At 36.4% G+C, this 21,560-nt stretch overlaps 1 protein-coding gene across 1 annotated transcript in view; it reads left to right on the top strand.

The window, feature by feature from the left end:
• Positions 1-21,560, top strand: part of LOC103505059 (protein gooseberry-like) — a 97,502-nt gene that overhangs the window by 74,515 nt on the left and 1,427 nt on the right. Inside the window, exons 4-6 of the mRNA XM_026820450.1 lie at positions 3,706-3,808; positions 16,793-16,986; positions 17,492-17,606. Of these exons, the coding sequence (XP_026676251.1) occupies positions 3,706-3,808; positions 16,793-16,986; positions 17,492-17,606 (412 nt within the window). The remainder of the gene's footprint in view (positions 1-3,705; positions 3,809-16,792; positions 16,987-17,491; positions 17,607-21,560) is intronic.

Below are 21,560 nucleotides of genomic sequence, written 5' to 3'. Positions count from 1 at the left end.
GGGTGTGTGTCAACCTCATTGCAACTATTAGCACATCATCTCACATGATCCACATATCATTACCTAACATTTCATGAATGTCTTGGAGTCTTGGCAAAATAAATAATATACCTAAATGTACAATCCGAGTTACCGAATGTAATCTTGTTTCAGGCCAAGGCAGAGTGAATCAACTGGGCGGTGTGTTCATCAACGGCCGACCTTTGCCGAATCACATCCGATTGAAAATCGTAGAAATGGCTGCGGCCGGTGTTCGGCCGTGCGTGATATCCCGACAGTTGAGAGTTAGTCACGGGTGTGTGTCGAAAATTTTGAACCGCTATCAAGAAACGGGCAGCATTCGGCCGGGAGTCATCGGCGGAAGTAAACCCAGAGTAGCCACTCCTGATGTTGAGAAGAGAATAGAAGAATATAAGAAAACCAATCCGGGGATCTTCAGCTGGGAAATCCGCGACAGACTTGTTAAGGTGGGTGCTGTTTACTAACTCTCTTGGTAGAACCTAGCACATAATTCCTAATTTTCTCTTAATCTTATATCCAGCTTTTTAGTGATTCTTTAGATACGGTTCAAGGGTGTACCGGGATATTTTGATGCCTAATGACTTCCTAAACATTGACTACTCATATATTAATCTAGGAAGTTTTAGTAGTCGACCAGTAATATGTGGTCGATGGTCGAAATTTATGTTCTAATAGGTTTTTGTTTGGTTTTTCTCTCAGCAGGATGGAATCTGTGACAAGAATAGTGCCCCGTCAGTCAGTTCAATCAGTAGATTGCTGAGAGGAGGCAGACGAGACGACTGTGATAGGAAGAACCACTCCATTGATGGCATCCTAGGTAAGCTTTCCATTAGCATTTTTCCAATCAACTCTTTATTTATTTCTTCCCATATTTTTACTTACTTAGGTAAGTATGTATGTTAACTCTTTTGCAAGAACTTTGATTTCATCATGGGCTTTCGATTTCAAGAACAGTCAAACTAGAATATGGCCGTTGATGCTTTACTATTTTCACTGACTGTTACACAATCTATGAGTATTGATAAAAACAAACATGTAATGATTAAATATTGTGAACTGACATAAATTCACTCGTGGATTGGAATACAAACTGCCTCGGGCAATTCTCTTCTTCATTCATTGAGTCCGGAGATATCTATATGCATATAACGTTACCACTCAGCACCTTATAACGTTAGTGGATTGACAACGAGTGAACCCATCTCGTGGTGTTTGGTAATGCCAGGATGCTTTGGTGTTTTTAGTTTTCGTAATGTATAGGATAGATATATGTTGTCTTGAATCGTGTATTTGATTGTAGGATAATGATATACGAGATCTACACGTCTTAATTCTTTAATCTGAGCCAATGAGATTCAAGAGTGGATGAGAGGAAAGGATTTATCTTTAGAATCTCTTGTTGGATTCGAACAAAGAAGATAGAACTGGTGATATGTACGAAATTAGTAATATGGACTTCGACATGATGGAGTAGGTTTTCTGTGGATGGAAAAATCTATAAGAGTATGGGATCATCTGTAAAAATAGTGAGCCGTTTTGCCCAAAAGTTTCTAAAGTGCCTATACATAATCCACATTTACACAAGACAAACTAATTAATGTCTTCTTATGTGAACCATTTGCTAGATGGAAATTTGACACATTCACACATCCTCTAGTTACAAATAATCATTTAACACATCCACCAATTCTAAATGATCATTTTGTAAAAAGGTAGGTGACTACATTAATTTATTTCTAGACAAATATTTGGCACGTGCACTTCATTACCTAATTATTGGTTTCGTATTTACGAGACTTTGGTTACTTTTCGTATTTACGATGAATTTCATAGTTCATAGTATAATATACCTACTCTACATTTTCATATATCTTTAATATCTTGTAGAAGTCCAAGAATAATAAAATACAACCCGAATCTCCACCATTAAAGTAATACTCTACTAAAAGGATAATGATATACGAGATCTACACGTCTTAATTCTTTAATCTGAGCCAATGAGATTCAAGAGTGGATGAGAGGAAAGGATTTATCTTCAGAATCTCTTGTTGGATTCGAACAAAGAAGATAGAACTGGTGAAATGTACGAAATTAGGAATATGGACTTCGACATGATGGAGGAGGTTTTCTGTGGATGGAAAAATCTATAAGAGTATGGTGAGCCATTTTCTGTAAAAATGGTGAGCCGTTTTGGCCAAAAGTTTCTAAAGTGCCTATACATAATCCACATTTACACAAGACAAACTAATGTCTTCTTATGTGAACCATTTGCTAGATGGAAATTTGACACATTCACACATCCTCTAGTTACAAATAATCATTTAACACATCCACCAATTCTAAATGAACATTTTGTGAAAAGGTAGGTGACTACATTAATTTATTTCTAGACAAATATTGGGCACATCCACTTCATTACCTAATTATTGGTTTCGTATTTACGAGACTTTGGTTACTTTTCGTATTTACGATGAATCTTAATTTCATAGTTCATAGTATAGGTAATATACCTACTCTACATTTTCATATGCGTATATCTTTAATATCTTGTAGAAATCCAAGAATAATAAAATACAACCCGAATCTTCACCATTAAAGTAATACTCTACTAAACATTCTTTTCGATGTTAGCTGGAATGTGGCCTCAGGGTGACTTTAGAAGTCATCACCAGACAGTTTGGTACCAAGACCTCCCACATTCTCACCAGATAATATCTTCGGGGGGGCTCGCAAGTTCCCTAATGACCTGCCTCATAGATAGAGAGGATCCTCAACTCTGACACCTCATAGCAACCTATAAAGCTTGGTACACACGTTACGATAATTTGGTTTAATAGAGATTTAACGTGATTGTATATCGAAAAGCTAAGAGTAGGAGGAATTTTTAAGTGTGTTAAGCAGTTAACAATACTTAAAGCTTGATTGAAGTATACCTAAATGCTTGTCACAAATACCTACCGTTCCCCAATTATTACACCTAGCTGAATTTTATGACATGACTTGGACTCGAACCACCAACCTCCAGCGTTAACCACTGCACCAATGGGGTTAGTGCTAAGAACTGTTTTAGGGTACTTCTTACTTGATGTAAAGATGAAATACTAGACTGAACCCAAATCATTTTCTTCACACTGGCCTTCACACTAGCTCCACAAGACCTGGAGACAATTTTATTAGGAGCGTGTGACCCAGGCTTAACACCAGGAATATGACTTTGACCATTACACGCGCGTGAGGTGAGAAATTTACGTACACTATGGACACCATGAACTTGTGATGGTATGTGTGTGATGAGCAGAGGACATTCTACTCAGTATATACGAGTAGGTGTCCACTTGTCCAGGTATTGAGTTGATCAAATGCTCTTAGATTTATGATATCCATGGGATTTGTCTCCTATAGTGTTATGCCAATGTTAAAGTATGATTTTGTAAAAGCATTAACACTTTTTTACGTCTTCCAATGTTGTACCACCATGTCTTAAAAGGTACTTGTAAAACTAAGCGAGACTTGAACCTAGGACCTAGGACCTTTGTCACAGCGTATCACCTGAATCCCGCAAGTTATCCGCACTCATGCAGAGACGACACAGAGATATTGGATAGTGAAAAAAATGAGCATTATCAGTATAATGTACCTGCCTAATCTAATAACTCTTAATTGTTTCTCTTGGCTTTCCCTCAGGATGGAGTGTGCACTGACAATATTCCTAGCGAAACAGCCATCAGCAAATTCCTACGTGGCGAAATTCGAGGTAGTGATTATTCAATCGACGGAATCCTTGGAGGTAAGCTTTTTCTTAACCTTTTTTCATTATTTGATGTTCATTAGAATACGAGTGTTAAGATACATAGAGAAATAGGTTAAATTTTATCTAATACCCAGATGGCTCATTTTGCAAAGAACATAAAGCTGTAGCCTGTAGCGTATTTTCCTTTCTTAATGTTAATGTGCATTAACATTACGTTTTTCGGTGGTGGGGATAAAAGTTTGGTAGTGGGGGTAAAAATTGACGATTGAAAAATATCAGCTGATGAAATTTTAAATTTTACCGCCAAAACTTCCTATATTCCTAATGTAAAAGAAGATGGCGGATCGTAATGTGAGAAAAAAAGCCACATTACAAAATTTCGTGAAAGGAGAGGAGGGGAAGTTAATGTACATTAACATTAATTTGAGAAAGAAAAATTCGAATTAAGCTAATGCACATTAACATTAAGAAAGGAAAATACGCTACTGATCTACATAAATTTAGAGAATCTTGAACTTCAATATTTCTTGTATGACGTTGAAAACCCCCCTTAAATAGTCTTATTAACGTTACGAAATATGATTTTTCCTCTAGCAGTTAGGTCTACGCAGACAGACAGATATACAAACAGAAAATCCCTATATAATTATACTACTATACATTTGACATGATTAGCTCATAGCGCACACAGCAAAATCGACGGAATCCTTGGAGGTAAGCTTTTTCTTAACCTTTTTTCATTATTTGATGTTCATTAGAATACGAGTGTTAAGATACATAGAAATAGGGTAAATTTTATCTAATACCCAGATGGCTCATTTTGCAAAGAACATAACGCTGATCTACATAAATTTAGAGAATCTTGAACTTCAATGTTTCTTGTATGACGTTGAAATAAATAGTCTTATTAACGTCACGAAAAATGATTTTCCCTCTAGCAGTTAGGTCTACGCAGACAGACATACAAACAGAAAATCCCTATACACTACTATACATTTGACATGATTAGCCCATAGCGCACACAGCAACACACTACTGGTAACTATCACTGATCCCAGATCAGACTATCCACTCGGTTCAAGTTGCCATGAAATATTGCAAAACTAATTTGCAGACAAAAAAGAACTTGTGGGTTAACAAAGGGCTAAGAATAATATTTAAGTGTATTAGTAGTCATATTGATATTTTTTCTTCTTTTTTTCCAAGCAAGAGTATTAATTACATGCACAATGAAAGGGCGAGATAGAAAAACTGAAATGGTATGCGTTAGAGAGAGATAGAATGACTGGAATGGTCTGTGTTAGAGAGAGATACGAGCAAGATATTAATTGAAAGAAATGATCTATGTGTACAGAACTAACATTCATTATAGCACCCTGTTGGAGATTAACCCGCTCATGTCTAGAAATTTAACAGGAATGAATTTCATTGAATTGATTTGAATTGAAATACCTAGATTAGGCACTTCAGTTTTAACTTTCTTCTTCTTCTTCTTCTTCTTCTTCTTCTTCTTCTTCTTCTTCTTCTTCTTCTTCTTCTTCTTCTTTCTACTTGGTCTTTTCGCACCAGGTAAAAGAGAAGAAATTGATAATGTGGGAATCTCGAGTCTGTATACGGGGTGACCCAATGCGTTCGTATCCCCCCCCCCATGGGGACACAGATAGAATAGAATATAAATACCTTGTTTGTCCTGCCAGAATGAGAGACAGTCTACTTCCCCAGGTACGGCATTTCTCGTATTTGTCCACCATAAAATTTGTAAACTTGGCGGCGTCTCCACCATTTGTGCCTAAAACATAGTGTATTAGTGGATGTGGCTAAAATACAATGGGTTAGGAGGCACATCCACCAATGCAATACAACGCATTGGTGTATGTGCCAAACAGACAACGATTTTTTTTTTCTTCTTTTGAATGTAGCAAGATATTAATTGAAAGAAATGATCTATGTGTACAGAACTAACATTCATTATAGCACCCTGTTGGAGATTAACCCGCTCATGTCTTGAAATTTAACAGGAATGAATTTCATTTTGATTTGAATTGAAATAGATTAGGCACTTCAGTTTTAACTTTCAGTTTTAACTTCTTCTTCTTCTTCTTCTTCTTTTTACTTGGTCTTTTCGCATTCAAGTGGGGTCGACATTTCATGTCTCTTTTTCCAAGCTGCTCGGTTTCGGGCGAGTTTTTCCAATCCAAGTTTTTCTCCTTCAAATCTGCTTTGATCTTATCCCTGTATCTCATTTGTGGTCTTCCATGAGGATAGCATTTGATTCTAAATCATACTCTCTTCTAAACGGACTTCTCCGAAGCTCGGTTTCGGGCGAGTTTTTCCAATCCAAGTTTTTCTCCTTCAAATCTGCTTTGATCTTATCCCTGTATCTCATTTGTGGTCTTCCGTGAGGATAGCATTTGATTCTAAATCATACTCTCTTCTAAACAGACTCCTCCGATCACCCAACGGGTTAAGAGGACCACCCGACGGCGAGATAACAGACGTGTCAACAGGGCACACCACCGCAGAGTCCTGGGTTCGATATAAATCAACTCGACAAAAGATTCATTTACCCGGAAGATTCCACGCACAAAGACCACACCGACTTTGTAAAAGTCAGAAGATGAGGAGAAGGTAAAGATAACACAGAAATACAAAGGTAACACAGTGGATGTTGTACTCCACGATCCTATTCAACACCAAACTATACAATCCACACCGACTTTGTAAAAGTCAGAAGATGAGGAGAAGGTAAAGATAACACAGAAATACAAAGGTAACACAGTGGATGTTGTACTCCAGGATCCTATTCAACACCAAACTATACATAGCCGTTGGAAATTTCATTGATAAAAACTAATAAAAATAAGGAATTCCTTAATACGAAGGATCAACAATCGAACTTGTTCTTTTTGACAAAAAACTAGAAGTTATTATGTCAAAAGAAGATTAGGTTTTATGTCTTGTATGATGGTTTTGATGTGGGATTAGAAAGGTGGTGGGCCGCAAGATAATAATGTATCAAAATACATGTGTTTTCTGCAGTTATTTCATTGTTGGTTGAATGGATCACACGGATTTTTTCATCTCTCGCTTCCTCTTCGTTTGCCTTCAAGGTGTCATCCTTTGATTTAATTTTTTAATCGGCTCAAATCAATGGACAGATATCAAACGATTGGTTTCCTGTCAGATTGGACAGAATTGACATGAGGAAAGTAAATGCTAGAGATGTTTTTTGATATGAAGATTCAAATTGTCTATCGACGCCCGGTCGAGCAACTTTTGGAGGCTGATTATTATCTCAACAATATTGATAACTGAGTGTGATTTACACTAACCGAAAGCGGTTAGGGCTTAGCTTAGGAGATGCTTTATTGTAAAGTTTAATTTTTGTTAAAATAAATGTACCATATTAAATCTAAATCTAAAAAATCTTCTTTTCCTGTAACAAAAAGACAAAAACCCTATAGCCATCGGTCATAAGAACGTAGGCGCTATAGCTGTTGTATTTTCTATAATACTATACAGGAGTATGGGAAACATAAATACATTCCACCCTGTCGAAGTTCCTATTGAACCACTGTACTGCAGATTGTCAGGCGGTCTGTTTGAGGCCACCCAAGCTAATCTGTCGTCAAGAGGGGACATCCCGCCCCGTTCAAAAGGGACCTGGACTACTTTTTTTCTCTTCCATGAGCTCATTAAATCCAATAAATAAAATCCATTGTCAAAAGAGAAGAGACGAAAGAGATTTCTATTCTCTGGCAGTCTCTTTTGTAAACCTAGGAATATTAAAAGTCGGGCTATACAAAACCACAGAGCTATTGTGTACTTTACACATGTAATCGAGCGTTCACACATTACAGTTCAAAACATTACTCTTCTTCTTACACAAAACAAAAATTATAACAACGTATTCGATCGTCTAGAGTAAAAGCGAGGTTGGATCTGTTACCGGATGACTTTTCAATAATAGCTGCGAGGACATGGAAGAAAAGGCATCTACAGGTTTCCTTTGAGTTACGCCGGCGATACCCAATGACTGAATTATTAAATGTCCTCACGCCTGGATTCGAACCAGAATCTCCAGTATTTGCATCCTTTGTGAAATGATCACTGATCCTGATATTAGAGAGAGCGAACAAAAAACAACTGTAGATGTAATGGAAAGATTGAACCTTTGACTTTCACTACTTGAAAACTTGGTATTTTTTAATTTTAAAAGATGAGTGTTCCACGGCCGTTTTTATTTCAATAATAATAAGTACCTATATCCATTCAATAATAAGTTCCTTCGGCATAAAACTCGATAAACGACATAAAAATCCCGAGTACCTACTCCTTGAAGGAGAACAAAAGTTACTCCAATCGACAACCAAACTGAATGAACCACTTTGAATCGGGGTAAAGGTGTGTCCAAACTTCGACAGGCCGTCGCGTCGATCGACCAGGTAAATCTATGTTGTCGAGGCAGAGTGTACGGTTCATTCGAAATCGATGTCGATCGACGGCCGGTCGACTATGTGTGGACAACTTTAGAGTTTACTATTCGGACACGACAAAAGTATCCGCTCAAAATTCGTCGTCCTTCTGTCTATCTAATACTCGATTCTCAAAAACAGTATAGTTATAGTCTATAGATATATTAGGAGCATTGAGCGTGCTTCATACGATACGGCTATCAATTCGAACCATTTTGGGTCTGTGACCAACTGATTTTGATCAGATACTTAGATGATTTGAAACGGACAAGGAAAGATCCCTATACTAACCATCTTAATGGTCTTTGGCTTTTATGTTAATGACAATAGCATTGAGGTTGGTTTGGTTCCCTTTATTTTTAAATTCGCAATAGTGTTGTTTAAGATACCCAACAATACGAGCCAAAAATGATAGAAAGAAAAGTTTCTAGGTGGTAGATTTCCCATCTTATCTAAGACCACCCTCTAGTAGTGACCTAAATAGATATACCTTAGGTAGATATATACCTTAGGTATAATATCAATCTTTGAAATCTAAAGAGTGTATGAAGCAGACGAACTAGAGACAGACCCGATAAAAATATATTTGAATATCGGTACAAAATGAAACCCAGAGAACACTTCAGACGTTATGGAGACAAACAGAAACCGAACCAAATAGTCAATGCCGACTTCAATGGCATAACTACTGTACATTGTTCTACACGATAATGACATTCCCAAAGCCCGGTACACAGGCTGTGACATATCTCCCAACTTGATGGTCTTTCCATCCTGGTCTTTCGATAGATCTTTGCTTTGTGCGATTTATAGGCGGAATTCAGGTCTAAACGAGCGAAATTTTGGGCAAACATCGCGTACACAAGAAACGACGGAAAGACCAGGTAGGCAGACCGAGTTGGGACTGTCTGGCAAGGGGACGCGACGTAGGTATTACAGAGGGTATAGACTTGCGTCTAGCTGTGGGATTATAAAACAGGGAATAGCTTTCTCCTATCCTGCCTTCCTTCTCTCTTTGATTTCGGGACGATAAGACCTTAGCAGTACAAGTTCCCTCTATCAAACCTCTTGGAAAAAAAGTTGGGAGACATGTCGTAGCGTATGTACAGGGCTTAACACCGTGCTTGGTGATACTCAAAAACATTTCTAATCATAAGTCATTAGTGCGGCGCGCTCCCTAATGTCTATTATTCCAGAGGTCGAGGAATAATTGATTTGAAATGTTTTCAATCTCATTGTTTCCCTCTGGGGCACGTGGGCCGTTTCTAATCATAAGTCATTAGTGCGGCGCGCTCCCTAATGTCTATTATTCCAGAGGTCGAGGAATAATTGATTTGAAATGTTTTCAATTTCATTGTTTCCCTCTGGGGCACGTGGGCCATGAGGAATCTCGGAAATGAAACAGATGATTTGGAAACTCATTAAATTCTGTAAGTGGACCTCCCGCGGCTGAGTGCGTTATTAGATTTGAACCGATCCGGTTACACCGTACTGTTTCATTCCGATTTTATGATATATCTTGTGAGATAGATAGGCCATTTTTGTTGTGGTTAGCACAGGTCTTGACGACAGATTAGCTTGGGTGGCCTCAAACAGACCGCCTGACAATCTGCAGTACAGTGGTTCAATAGGAACTTCGACAGGGTGGTATATAAGTAGGTATTTATGTTTCCCATACTCCTGTATTGTATAGTTTTATAGGAAGGAATTTTAATCGTGTTGAGCATTAAATACTTGTCACAAATGTCCTTCCTCGCTTGATGAACTACGTTAAATTTAATGACTTGACTAGGACTCGAACCACCAACCTCCAGATCCAGAGTCCACTGTGCTAACCACTACACCACTGAGGTTGGTTTTAGGTTGTATAGTTTTATAGAAAATACAACAGCTATAGCGCCTACGTTCTTATGACCGATGGTTATAGGAACGTAGGTTTTTGTCTTTTTGTCACAAGAAAAAAGAAAAAAAAAAATCGTTGTGTATTTGGCACATACACCAATGCGTTGTATTGGATTGGTGGATGTGCCTCCTAACCCATTGTATTTTAGCCACATCCACTAATACACTATGTTTCAGGCACAAAAAATGGTGGAGACGCCATGTTTACAAATTTTATGGTGGACAAATACGAGAAATGCCGTACCTGGGGAAGTAGACTGTCTCTCATTCTGGCAGGATAAACAGAGTATATTAGGTATATTCTATTGTATCATTTCTGTCTGTGTCCCCATGGGGGGGGGGGATACGAACGCATTGGGTCACCCCGTATACGGACTCGAGATTCCCACATTATCAATTTCTTCTCTTTTACCTGTGTTCCCTCTGTGTGCGGCGAGTTTCTTTTCTTTGCTTGATTTATGGGTTAGCACTGGGCGATGGGCCAAAAACCTTAATATGTGGCTTCTTTTTTTCTTCTCGCCCGGAATATTGAGTATTACATAGAATTTAATGAGTGTCCTTTTCTTGTCCTATAAGACCTCGTTCGAATCCCGGAGTCAGTGTTTATACTAATTTGTTGTCGCTGATCTTCTTCTTAGCCTTCTTGATCTTCTTCTTCTTCTTCAGTTCTTTTTTTTTTTTAGTTCGTTATCGAACAGTGAAGTTTCATTGGAGCAAAAGTTCCAGTCTCTTGTAAATCGTCGTTGAAGAAATGACACTGCCAAACAAATACTTTGCAAACTTTTAAACCGTTTTCGCTGTAGAGCATGGCGTCAGGAGTCCGAGAATGTGATATCTCGCAGACTCCTTTGTCGCCAAATGAAGGGCTATATATCTCCTTCACTAAAAACCTCAACAGCTATCTCTGTGGCTGAGTGGTCAAGAGCACTGACTCTCAACCTGGAAGTACTGGGTTCAAATCCCGGCCGGGGCGGAAATTTTCTGACCGAACTTATCCGTTCCTGGATAAGCATGGATGTAGAAGAATATGCCTTGAAGTAATGCAAAAGTGGTTCCAAGGTACAATCTTAGAAAGAAATAAAGTTATACAGAACGTTAACCTCCTTTAAAAAAATCTCATTTTCTGAAAAATGTTCGATAGGCGTTTTCGTTTCGTTTCGATAAATTTTTGCAAAGCACATCGAGATCTCTCGCCAACTGTCGCCAATAGTTGCTCACAATAAAGTGAATATAGTTTGACGTGATTTAGACGATTTTGCTACCTTATAGCGAGGCCATGTTGATTATTATGTGGGCTGAGGACTAAGTGGAGACATTTGTGACACCTCCATTGTTACAGGAGGGTATTTATGTTCTTCTGTTGTACACCTACGGTAGTCCAGTGTGGTTTATGGTTATGTGCTGAAAGTATGGCGTATGGAGGGCCAAAAAGGCTAAAATACTATTGGTTTATGTACCTATTGCAATAGCTAAATCTGTCTGGTAATCAGTGTGCTGACTGTGCTAGTAACTAGTTAGCAATAGATAGAATATGAATACCTACGTATACATACCTGTACTTGCACTATGAACCCATGGAAAAATTAGTAAATGAAATCTTTTGTGATAAAGACAAGATTTTCCAATTTCTAAAAGTATAACCAATCCAGTTCTATGAGGGTCATGAAATGTGAACACATTTACCAAATTCTGTACAACAAAAGTCTCAAGCCTTGTGGGTTACCATGGAAAAATTAGTAAATGAAATCTTTTGTGATAAAGACAAGATTTTCCAATTTCTAAAAGTATAACCAATCCAGTTCTATGAGGGCCATGAAATATGAACACATTTACCAAATTCTGTACAACAAAAGTCTCAAGCCTTATGGGTTGGATTCGTCCAAATTCAAAATTCTGCTTTTCCATTGGCTATTACACTTGTAAGATACTTTTCCATACTTTGGTGATATGAGGTACAGCTCTTTTCAAAAATATCTAGAAATAACTAATGAGTCACCTGTAGGTTCATGCGAGTTTTTTCCTCACTATGAACTATCGAACTTTACAGTCACATCTGGTCAACACTGACTATTAATAGATAACGATAATAATAAATACGACAATACTAGATAACGTTAAAGTCACTATTAAAGTCCGTGGAGAGTTTAGTCGGTCCAAGGATAGCTTGCACGAGCTGATACTAAGTCATTTTATTTAGAGTAGAATGTAGATAGAAGATATATTATGTATTTTTCTTTAGAGAGTAAAAGGTAAGATTACCTTTTACTAGAGTAAAAGGACACTATTTGGCATAGTGCCAATTGTTTGTCACTTTTTGTTTGTCATCAAATAATCTTCTTTGGCAAACATCAGAAATGCCCAAACACCAAATTTGTCTAAATTTATTTGAGGGTTAGCCCTTTTGGTACTGTTTGGACAAATGGTTGTCCAAATATTTGGCACTGTGCCAAATAGTGTGATCTTACTTACATTTACTAATTAATTTTATCTAACGATACCTGTGTATAATATTACCTATCTTGTATTATACATATTGAGGTAAATAGAGAAAGAGCCTATGGTTTCGCCAACCATCTTTTTAGCTCCTAACAGCCTGTTAGATTATTAGCACTGTTGAGTCTATGCGAATCAGATGGAAATTAACAGGCGGTTAGCTTAACAGGCCTTCTATGGGATGAAAAAATATTGGTGAAATCCACTGTATAGATTTTATTTTTCTACATCATGATAAGGTGCCTACTAGGAAACTATTACTTTAAATAGGTACCTACCTATCTACTGAATTATTTTGTCCATTTTGTTGTAAATAAAATCAAACTTAACCAAAGAGAAAATATTTTTTAATGTTGTAACTTTTCTTCTTTGTTAATGGTGAAATATTGGCTAATTATTAAAAATAGGCGACTTTGTTAAAATAAGGTAAGCAATCCTATACCGAGGTAGGTTCTCATTTCTTGGAAATTTACATTATTTATAATAGGTAGGTAACTTTTGCAATGAACCACGTTACTTTTATCTCCTGTCCATCTGCCTCGTGTATAACTTTTCCTTTGAATTTTATCAGTATGTAAAGTAGGTACTTACTTACCTATATTTGATTTTTACAAGTTTGGGGATTCCCCTCAGACCTAGTTTTACTATTGTATACCTACCTATAAAAACGAGATCCGTGGCGGAGCACAGTACTAATATCCAACGCAACGGGTTTAACAAATTCCATATTGGTTTAACCTCCTGTCTATTCATTCCAGGGCCGATATGATGTACTCCCACCCCAACTCGACCTCCTCCACTGAATTCCACCGCACGCTTGATAAAGTGATTCGTGGTTCAATAGGACATCGAATATTATTCTAAAGAATCTAAAGGTAGAAAGACACTGCACGGACCTATACGTGTACAATTCTTGTCTACGTTATTGGCACATCCACCAAAATTTTGGCGTAGAGTACACACCTTTTATGACGTGGAGGAGGCACTAGGTCTATGTACATATGTACCGTCCCGGTTTTTAGTCATGACAAATTTAATAATACCTAACACAGGTTCTCACAGTAAATTTTTGTTCACAGAAACGCGGGGTTGTGTGTGTGTTCCTATTATTTATCTTTTCTTTCTATCGAATGTATTAAATTTAGCACTACAATATTCGGTAACAATAGAAAATCTCCCACAACGCAACGGAAGGAAGAAGGAAGTTCGTATTTCAATATGTGTTCCTATTATTTATCTTTTCTTTCTATCGAATGTATTAAATTTAGCACTACAATATTCGGTAACAATAGAAAATCTCCCACAACGTAACGGAAGGAAGAAGGAAGTTCGTATTTCAATAATTTTGGTTCCACTGTCATATTTTACGACAGTTTACAAGATTCTGAGATATTGTTGACTTATTGTATTCTAATCTTCAGATTAGGTTAAAATTAGGGAACACGGAACACCTCTTCGAATCCACAATGCATGATTTTACAATATCGCATCGTCACATTGCGTCGCGTCACTTGGCATCATTTTTCAGACAAATGAAATTTTTGTTTGATATATTTTTAACGTCACTGTGTATAACTGCTAAGGTTTTAAGTGAAGGGGGTTTTAACCTCCATTCGGCGATAAGCTACTCGTATATATCATCTTACTCACATTAACCTTACATAGCCTGAGTTGGGCCTGGAAAAGCCAGCATGCGATTGCCCAGATGAGCCCATCCGGATACCAACCACGTGCAAACGTTGTTAACTTTAATGATCTATATGGAACTAGTGCATCCATTCAACGTTTTATCACTGCTGACTTACTCTACAATTGAGGAGCTGGGTGCAAAAAGGGAAATATGGATTTTTTGCCCTTTTCTGCGTAAAACGAATACAACGTGAATAGAACGTGGTGCTCTCTATCTTCCAGCGTTTGAACTGCAGAACTTTTTTTTTCGACAAGTTACAGCGTTTTTTGTAAACATACTTTTCAAGGATTTTGATGAAAAATTGAAAACTTCAAAGTTAAATATCTCAGTTTGATGATTTTCATTTATTGCCCTTTTTGCACCCAGCTCCTCAATTTGGAAAAACCAGCAGCACACAATTCTGCCTACGTGAAGAAAAGAGCAATAAAGTTCCTGAAAACATTGGATTTTGGATATACTAGCTGCCTTGATGCCTTCTTTCTTAGGAGGGCAGAATTGTCCTAATATCCGGATATCAACTTATCAACCACACCACAGTGCATTCAACGTGCCATCGCCGGAAGCGATGAGGTACCGTTTTAGCACCGTTTTCCTGAAGAGGCTTTTCTTATTTGCACAGATTATGAACTATAGTAAGTTACTCTTCTTTATTAGGTGTATTACAAAATGCCACTTCAATGTTAGTACTTTCTGAAGGAAACAATAAATGGGAAAAACAGCTGCAAACATTAGAAATAACTTCTTCTTACTAAACTGTAATACTGAAGTTGGTCTCAAAAATCTTATATGTTTTCACAGAAGCCAATCTTATGATGTTTGTCAATGACCAGCAGCTAAGAATTCACATGAAATATGTACAAAACGAAAAAAATAAAACAACAAATCAGAAGGAAAAATCTCATTTCACGACAACAACCATTCTTGTTCGACAACTTATGGCGGGGGCATGATCAGATTTTAATCTCCGTTTAAGTTTAACTCCCGAATTGAACAATCTGATTGGCTCTCATTTTTGAATTCAACCAATCACATTCATTAATCCGATAGTTAAACTTAAACTGAGTTTAAACTAATTATGGCCCCGGCCGTTAGGAGTGAAAATTGATTCTGGAAGAGTCAGCCCTTAGGGGGAGGGGGAAATCTTTGAGAATTAAATGTCTATGTACACACCATTACATAATATAAATTACATGTTTATACTATGTAATACCCTTGTACATAATATCGCACATCTAATGGAATAACGTAACTTCTTCAAAAATTTTCGAAGAGATGTTACATTATTCCATTAGATGTGTTATTATGGCGACCAAACTAGTAGAGGAATAAGACTTTTTCACACGTTTGTTTTCCCGTTTAAAATCTAGTAAAAAAAAACCTGATTAAGCATGAGTATAATTTTTCTATAAACGCATTTGACCAATTAGAAAACAGCGGCGATGCCGATGGCTCAAGCAAAGCAGATGTAATGTAAAGACTGTGAAGTACTTTATCTAGGTACATTTTACATTAGTCAATATCTTCTTTGTTTAGATATATTCTAAAACAAAGATATTGAAGACAGTTTTAAGAAACAGCTTATATAGAACTTTGTGCCGTGTCTACGTGTTCCTCTAATAATTTGATACAATGTAAATTTAATTAGTAAGTTATGATACATGTCCACCTTACGCGTTAAAACATCTATTTACAATAATGTTTTATCATAATGGCAATGTTTTATAGTGGCAAAGATTTATTTTATTGTGGTTACCACCCACTTCATATACCACAACTAAAACCATTATTCCATAAACCAAACAAACAATCTGACAAGCCAAGAACACCCTTGTTGATAATCTCAGATGATTTTTGCATTGATCTGTTTACTTTGTATTGATCTGTTTACTTTGTATTGGTTCTGTTTACTTTATTCATAATTTTATCCCGGGTTAGGTACACACGGAAGGATATCCACCTGATCCGTTGTGTAAATATAATATACCTTTAACAATAGATAAGGAATAGGTATAATAAGGATGATGGCACTTGAATCGAAAAAGATCTGGTGTGAACATCTTACGACTTTCCTTATCCTATTGAATTATGCTATTCTGGGTTTCGTATAATTTGGGGTTCTCCTCTCATAAATTTTTCGATATCTCTAACCGTTTAGTCATTAAACCACCAAAAAGCGGCCGAAATGTCGCCACCCGCTCGCTACACTGATCTTAACCAAAAGTTTGGTGTTGCATCCTTGTCATATTTTTAGATTTTTAAGACTACATACCGAATTTCAAGTCTCTAGCTCTTACTGAGATATTTATTTTACAAACAGATCTAGACTGACAAACACGGACCATTAATGGCTGAAACTTTGAATTCACGTTCCAGGGACTTCAAAACTGCAAGGAAGTTACGTCTGGAGTGTGGACTGTGGACCATCTAACCCTTATAAAAAAAATTATTTATGTTCATCAGGTCGTCTGGATGATTCAGACACGGAATCAGAGCCCGGTATTGTGCTGAAAAGGAAACAACGCCGGAGTAGGACAACATTCACATCCGCTCAGTTGGAAGAGTTGGAGAAATCGTTCCAGAGATCTCACTATCCAGACATTTACACCCGGGAAGCCCTGGCGAATAAATTTGGAATGACCGAGACAAGAGTACAGGTAGGTTCGTAGAAGTAGAATAAAATAGACAGCATTAAACAGAAAGAAACTAGCCAATAGAAACCATTTTTTATTTTTATTTATTATTATTATTTTTTTTCAAAGAGGTTGGATAGAGGAAACTGTTACTTCCAAGGTCTTTTCGTCCCGAAAGAGAAGAGAGAAGAAAGACAGATAAGAGAAAGCCAGCATTTCCGAGAACGAAACTTAACCGTTCAGGACAAAATACGCCCCGGGCGACAATCAAACTCGCGGCCTACCTAGAACCCAAAAAATCCAAAGAAAGGAGGAGGACAAAAGGTAACCGTTCCGAGGACGAACCTTACCTATTTAGGAAAAAGTTCGCCCCGTACGAAAATCAACCCTGCGACCTACATAGCACCTAACAATAAATCACTTATGTGTCTCAATGTTTTCTAAACAGGATACCTACTATGTCAAGTAGCATTGTAATTAGTTAATTACAAAGTATTCAAATTAATTTTCCTATTATTCTGTCTCTCAGGTATGGTTCAGCAATAGAAGAGCTCGTTGGAGAAAACAAGGCAACAGTGGCGGCTCCAGCTTCCCGTACCCCCCAGCTCCGTCACTGGTAGATGTTAACATGCAGGCCATGCAAGGTAAAATCTGTTTATAGTGCCAGAATGAACCAACCTCAGTGTTGTAGTGGTTAACGCGTTGGACTTCGGATCTGGAGGTTGGTGGTTCGAGTCCAAGAAATATCATAATCATCATAAATTTTATCTAGGTGTAATAACTGGAGAACGATATTTGTGACAAGAATTTAAACATGCTTAACACAATTAAAAATTCCTTACTGCCAGAATGAGACTGAAAAGTCCCTTTACTCCCGCAGCATAAACAAGGTGTTGTGTATTTGGTACAAAATAGGTGTAAATCCTATCCATCCAACTATTCATAGAACCCCAGAAAGGTAAAAGGTAAAACCCCTTTGAGAGCTAGGTATTTCAGAAAGCTCGTATCGTATCTCATTGGTTGAGAAGTGAAGAAATGCGCTGAATGTATGGCACATTGCATAATTTGATAAGTTTTACGGCATTCATAAGAAATGTCCGGATTTATTTCCCCATCAACCTGGTTTGCCAGCCTAGGTATTTTGGAGGTTAGCGCGACGACCTTGTAAGCGCTAGATCGCGGGCTCGATTCCCGCCCGGGGCGGATTTTATCCTAAACAGATAAGGTTCGTTCTTAGAACGGCTGACTTTCTCCTATCCTGTCTTCCTTCTCTCTTCGATTTCGGGACGATAAGACCTTGGCAGTTACAGTAACGTCCATCGTCCATCCAACCTCTGACAGAGGAAAAAAAATGAGCTATACAGGGTGTCCCAGAATTTATCCTTACCTCCTTTTTCTATTTATTTTGTTGTTTTATACATATCCAGGTGATTGGAAGTACACCAACGGGACCACAGAAAACCTGTGACTTATATTTACAATAATATTTGGGAAAAAGCAGGTTTCCAGAGTTTGTTTTGTCATGTACTTTCCATTTTTCATGCGAGTTTTTTTTTCGGCCTAAAAGAAGAACCACGAAGGAATGTTTTTCACTGCTCGATCTTTCACAACGAAAGAATATCTTTGTCACATTATTTCTATTTTTCAATTAAATTGACTTTTCCCCTCTTAGGAACATGAATATTTCAATTATGATAAAGTAAATTTCCAAATGAAAAGACCCATGGAATTCTCACATAGTGTTTTAAGTACTACTACTGTATTTTTCTATTCATGGCAATTATTTTACCTTGTGACTTATAATGAGAATAAAAATGAAAAAAATGGTGCGGAGTTGATTTTGTATCGATCAATAAAAAATTTTAAGTTATAACGTCAAAAAATTAGGTAATAAATACGAATAACTGTTAAATTACGTAGGTGGGTATCTATTAATTCTTTTAAAAAGTGATTTATCTATCTACTTGTGGTTCTTTAATAATATAATAAGAGTAAAAAAGAATTTCGTGGACATTTGTCTTCTTTATTAGGTGTATTACAAAATGCCACTTCAATGTTAGTACTTTCTGAAGGAAACAATAAATGGGAAAAACAGCTGCAAACATAAGAAATAGCTTCTTCTTACTAAACTTTTTTGTAATACTGAAGTTGGTCTCAAAAATCTTATATGTTTTCACAGAAGCCAATCTTGTGATGTTTGTCAATGACCAGCAGCTAAGAATTCACATGAAATATGTACAAAACGAAAAAAATAAAACACAACAAATCAGAAGGAAAAATCTCATTTCACGACAACAACCATTCTTGTTCGACAACTTATCGCGGGGGCATGATCAGATTTTAATCTCCGTTTAAGTTCAATTCCCGAATTAAACAATCTGATTGGCTATCATTTTTGAATTCAACCAATCACATATTAATCCAATAGTTAAACTTAAACTGAGTTTAAACTGATTATGGCCCCGGCCGTTAGGAGTGAAAATTGATTCTGGAAGAGTAAGCCCTTAGGGGGAGGGGGAAATCTTTGAGAATTAAATGTCTATGTACACACCATTACATAATATAAATTACATGTTTATACTATGTAATACCCTTGTACATAATATCGCACATCTAATGGAATAACGTAACTTCTTCAAAAATTTTCGAAGAGATGTTAAATTATTCCATTAGATGTGTTATTATGGCGACCAAACTAGTAGAGGAATAAGACTTTTTCACACGTTTGTCTTCCCGTTTAAAAACTAGTAAAAAAAAAACCTGATTAAGCATGAGTATTATTTTTCTATAAACGCATTTGACCAATTAGAAAACTGCGGCGATGCCGATGGCTCAAGCAAAGCAGATGTAATGTAAAGACTGTGAAATACTTTATCTAGGTGCATTTTACATTAGTCAATATCTTCTTTATTTAGATATATTCTAAAACAAAGATATTGAAGACAGTTTTAAGAAACAACTTATATAAAACTTGTTCCTCTAATAATTTGATACAATGTAAATTTAATTGTAAACTTTTCTTATAAACTATGTTGGATAAGGGGGGAAAAAGATGTAAAACATACGTTCATAAAAAAGAGTTTTTATTAAAGATGGACAGATTTGAATGGTACCTTATCTTATTTAATATTTGACCAATAAATGTTAATTAATATTATATTTTATCCATATTTTTCTTTCGTTATTATAAATCTATTATTTAAGATCTATTGATATTAATAGAAAGTAAAAAAGAAGTTATTATATTAGGAAATGCTACACAAATTACAAATACTATAATTAAATTCGCAATAGTGTTGTTTAAGATACCCAACAATACGAGCCAAAAATGATAGAAAGAAAAGTTTCTAGGTGGTAGATTTCCCATCCAAGACCAAGACCACCCTCTAGTAGTGACCTAAATAGATATACCATATACCTTAGGTTTAGGTATAGGTAATATCAATCTTTGAAATCTATTAAAGAGTGTATGAAGCAGACGAACTAGAGACAGACCTGATAAAAATACTATAATGCATAATTTATGTGAAGGGAATTATTACATACATTGCACAAGGGGGAAAATCATTGAAAAAAGGGAAAAAATCTTTAATCTATTTTAATATTTATTGTAGAAATAGTATGTCTAGAAACCGTAAGAACAGCTGCAAATAAAACGTGTTGTTAAATAAAATCTATCAATATTAGCTATAAGTGTTGTTTTACAGAACTTGGGTTCCGAACACAAGCACGATCAACTTTCCCAGCAATACAAATACCCCTACAAATGTTTCTTACAATCCTTACCAAAACATGTTTTCAGCGAATTTTGTACTTGAACAACCTTTGACCATGCCTTCAGCCCGGAACCAAACTAAATCAGCTAAAAAATAATACATTGAACGGAACATGTGAACATTAAAGAATATTGAATAACAAATTAATACTTATAATATTTATATTCTATTATGGCAGCTGAATGGCAAACATTTAAATTTTCGTCCTGAAATTCTAAATTTATGCATTCTGTTGATAATAATATCGCTAGACATATGGCATAATATTATATTGGAACCGTTTTAACATTTTGTTTACCAAAAACCTATAACAACCCTTTAGTAAACAAGAATATGTTTGCAAAATATTTTTCTTCAGAGTCAGTGCGTTCAATATGCCACAACAGAATTAACAAAAGTATATTGTAAATTTGCTGCAATCAAAAATACACAATAATTTTTCGTCCTGAAATTCTAAATTTATGCATTCTGTTGATAATAATATCGCTAGACATATGGCATAATATTATATTGGAACCGTTTTAATATTTTGTTTACCAAAAACCTATAACAACCCTTTAGTAAACAAGAATATGTTTTCAAAATATCTTCCTTCAGAGTCAGTGCGTTCAATATGCCACAACAGAATTAACAAAAGTATATTGTAAATTTGCTGCAAATACACAATAACTACTCATAAACCCGTGTTTAGATTCAGCATAAATTCAAACCCTACGTATTACCACAGTGTTTTGCAATGGAAATATTGTATGTTTCAGAGTCCGCAACAGAACATTTGGTATGGTTCAGACAGCTTTTGGTGTTTAGATTCAGCATAAATTC

Source organism: Diaphorina citri, unplaced genomic scaffold (assembly GCF_000475195.1).
Source record: "Diaphorina citri unplaced genomic scaffold, Diaci psyllid genome assembly version 1.1 scaffold148, whole genome shotgun sequence".
In the NCBI taxonomy this organism is placed as follows: domain Eukaryota; kingdom Metazoa; phylum Arthropoda; class Insecta; order Hemiptera; family Psyllidae; genus Diaphorina; species Diaphorina citri.
This window is presented reverse-complemented; position numbering and strand designations above follow the sequence as displayed.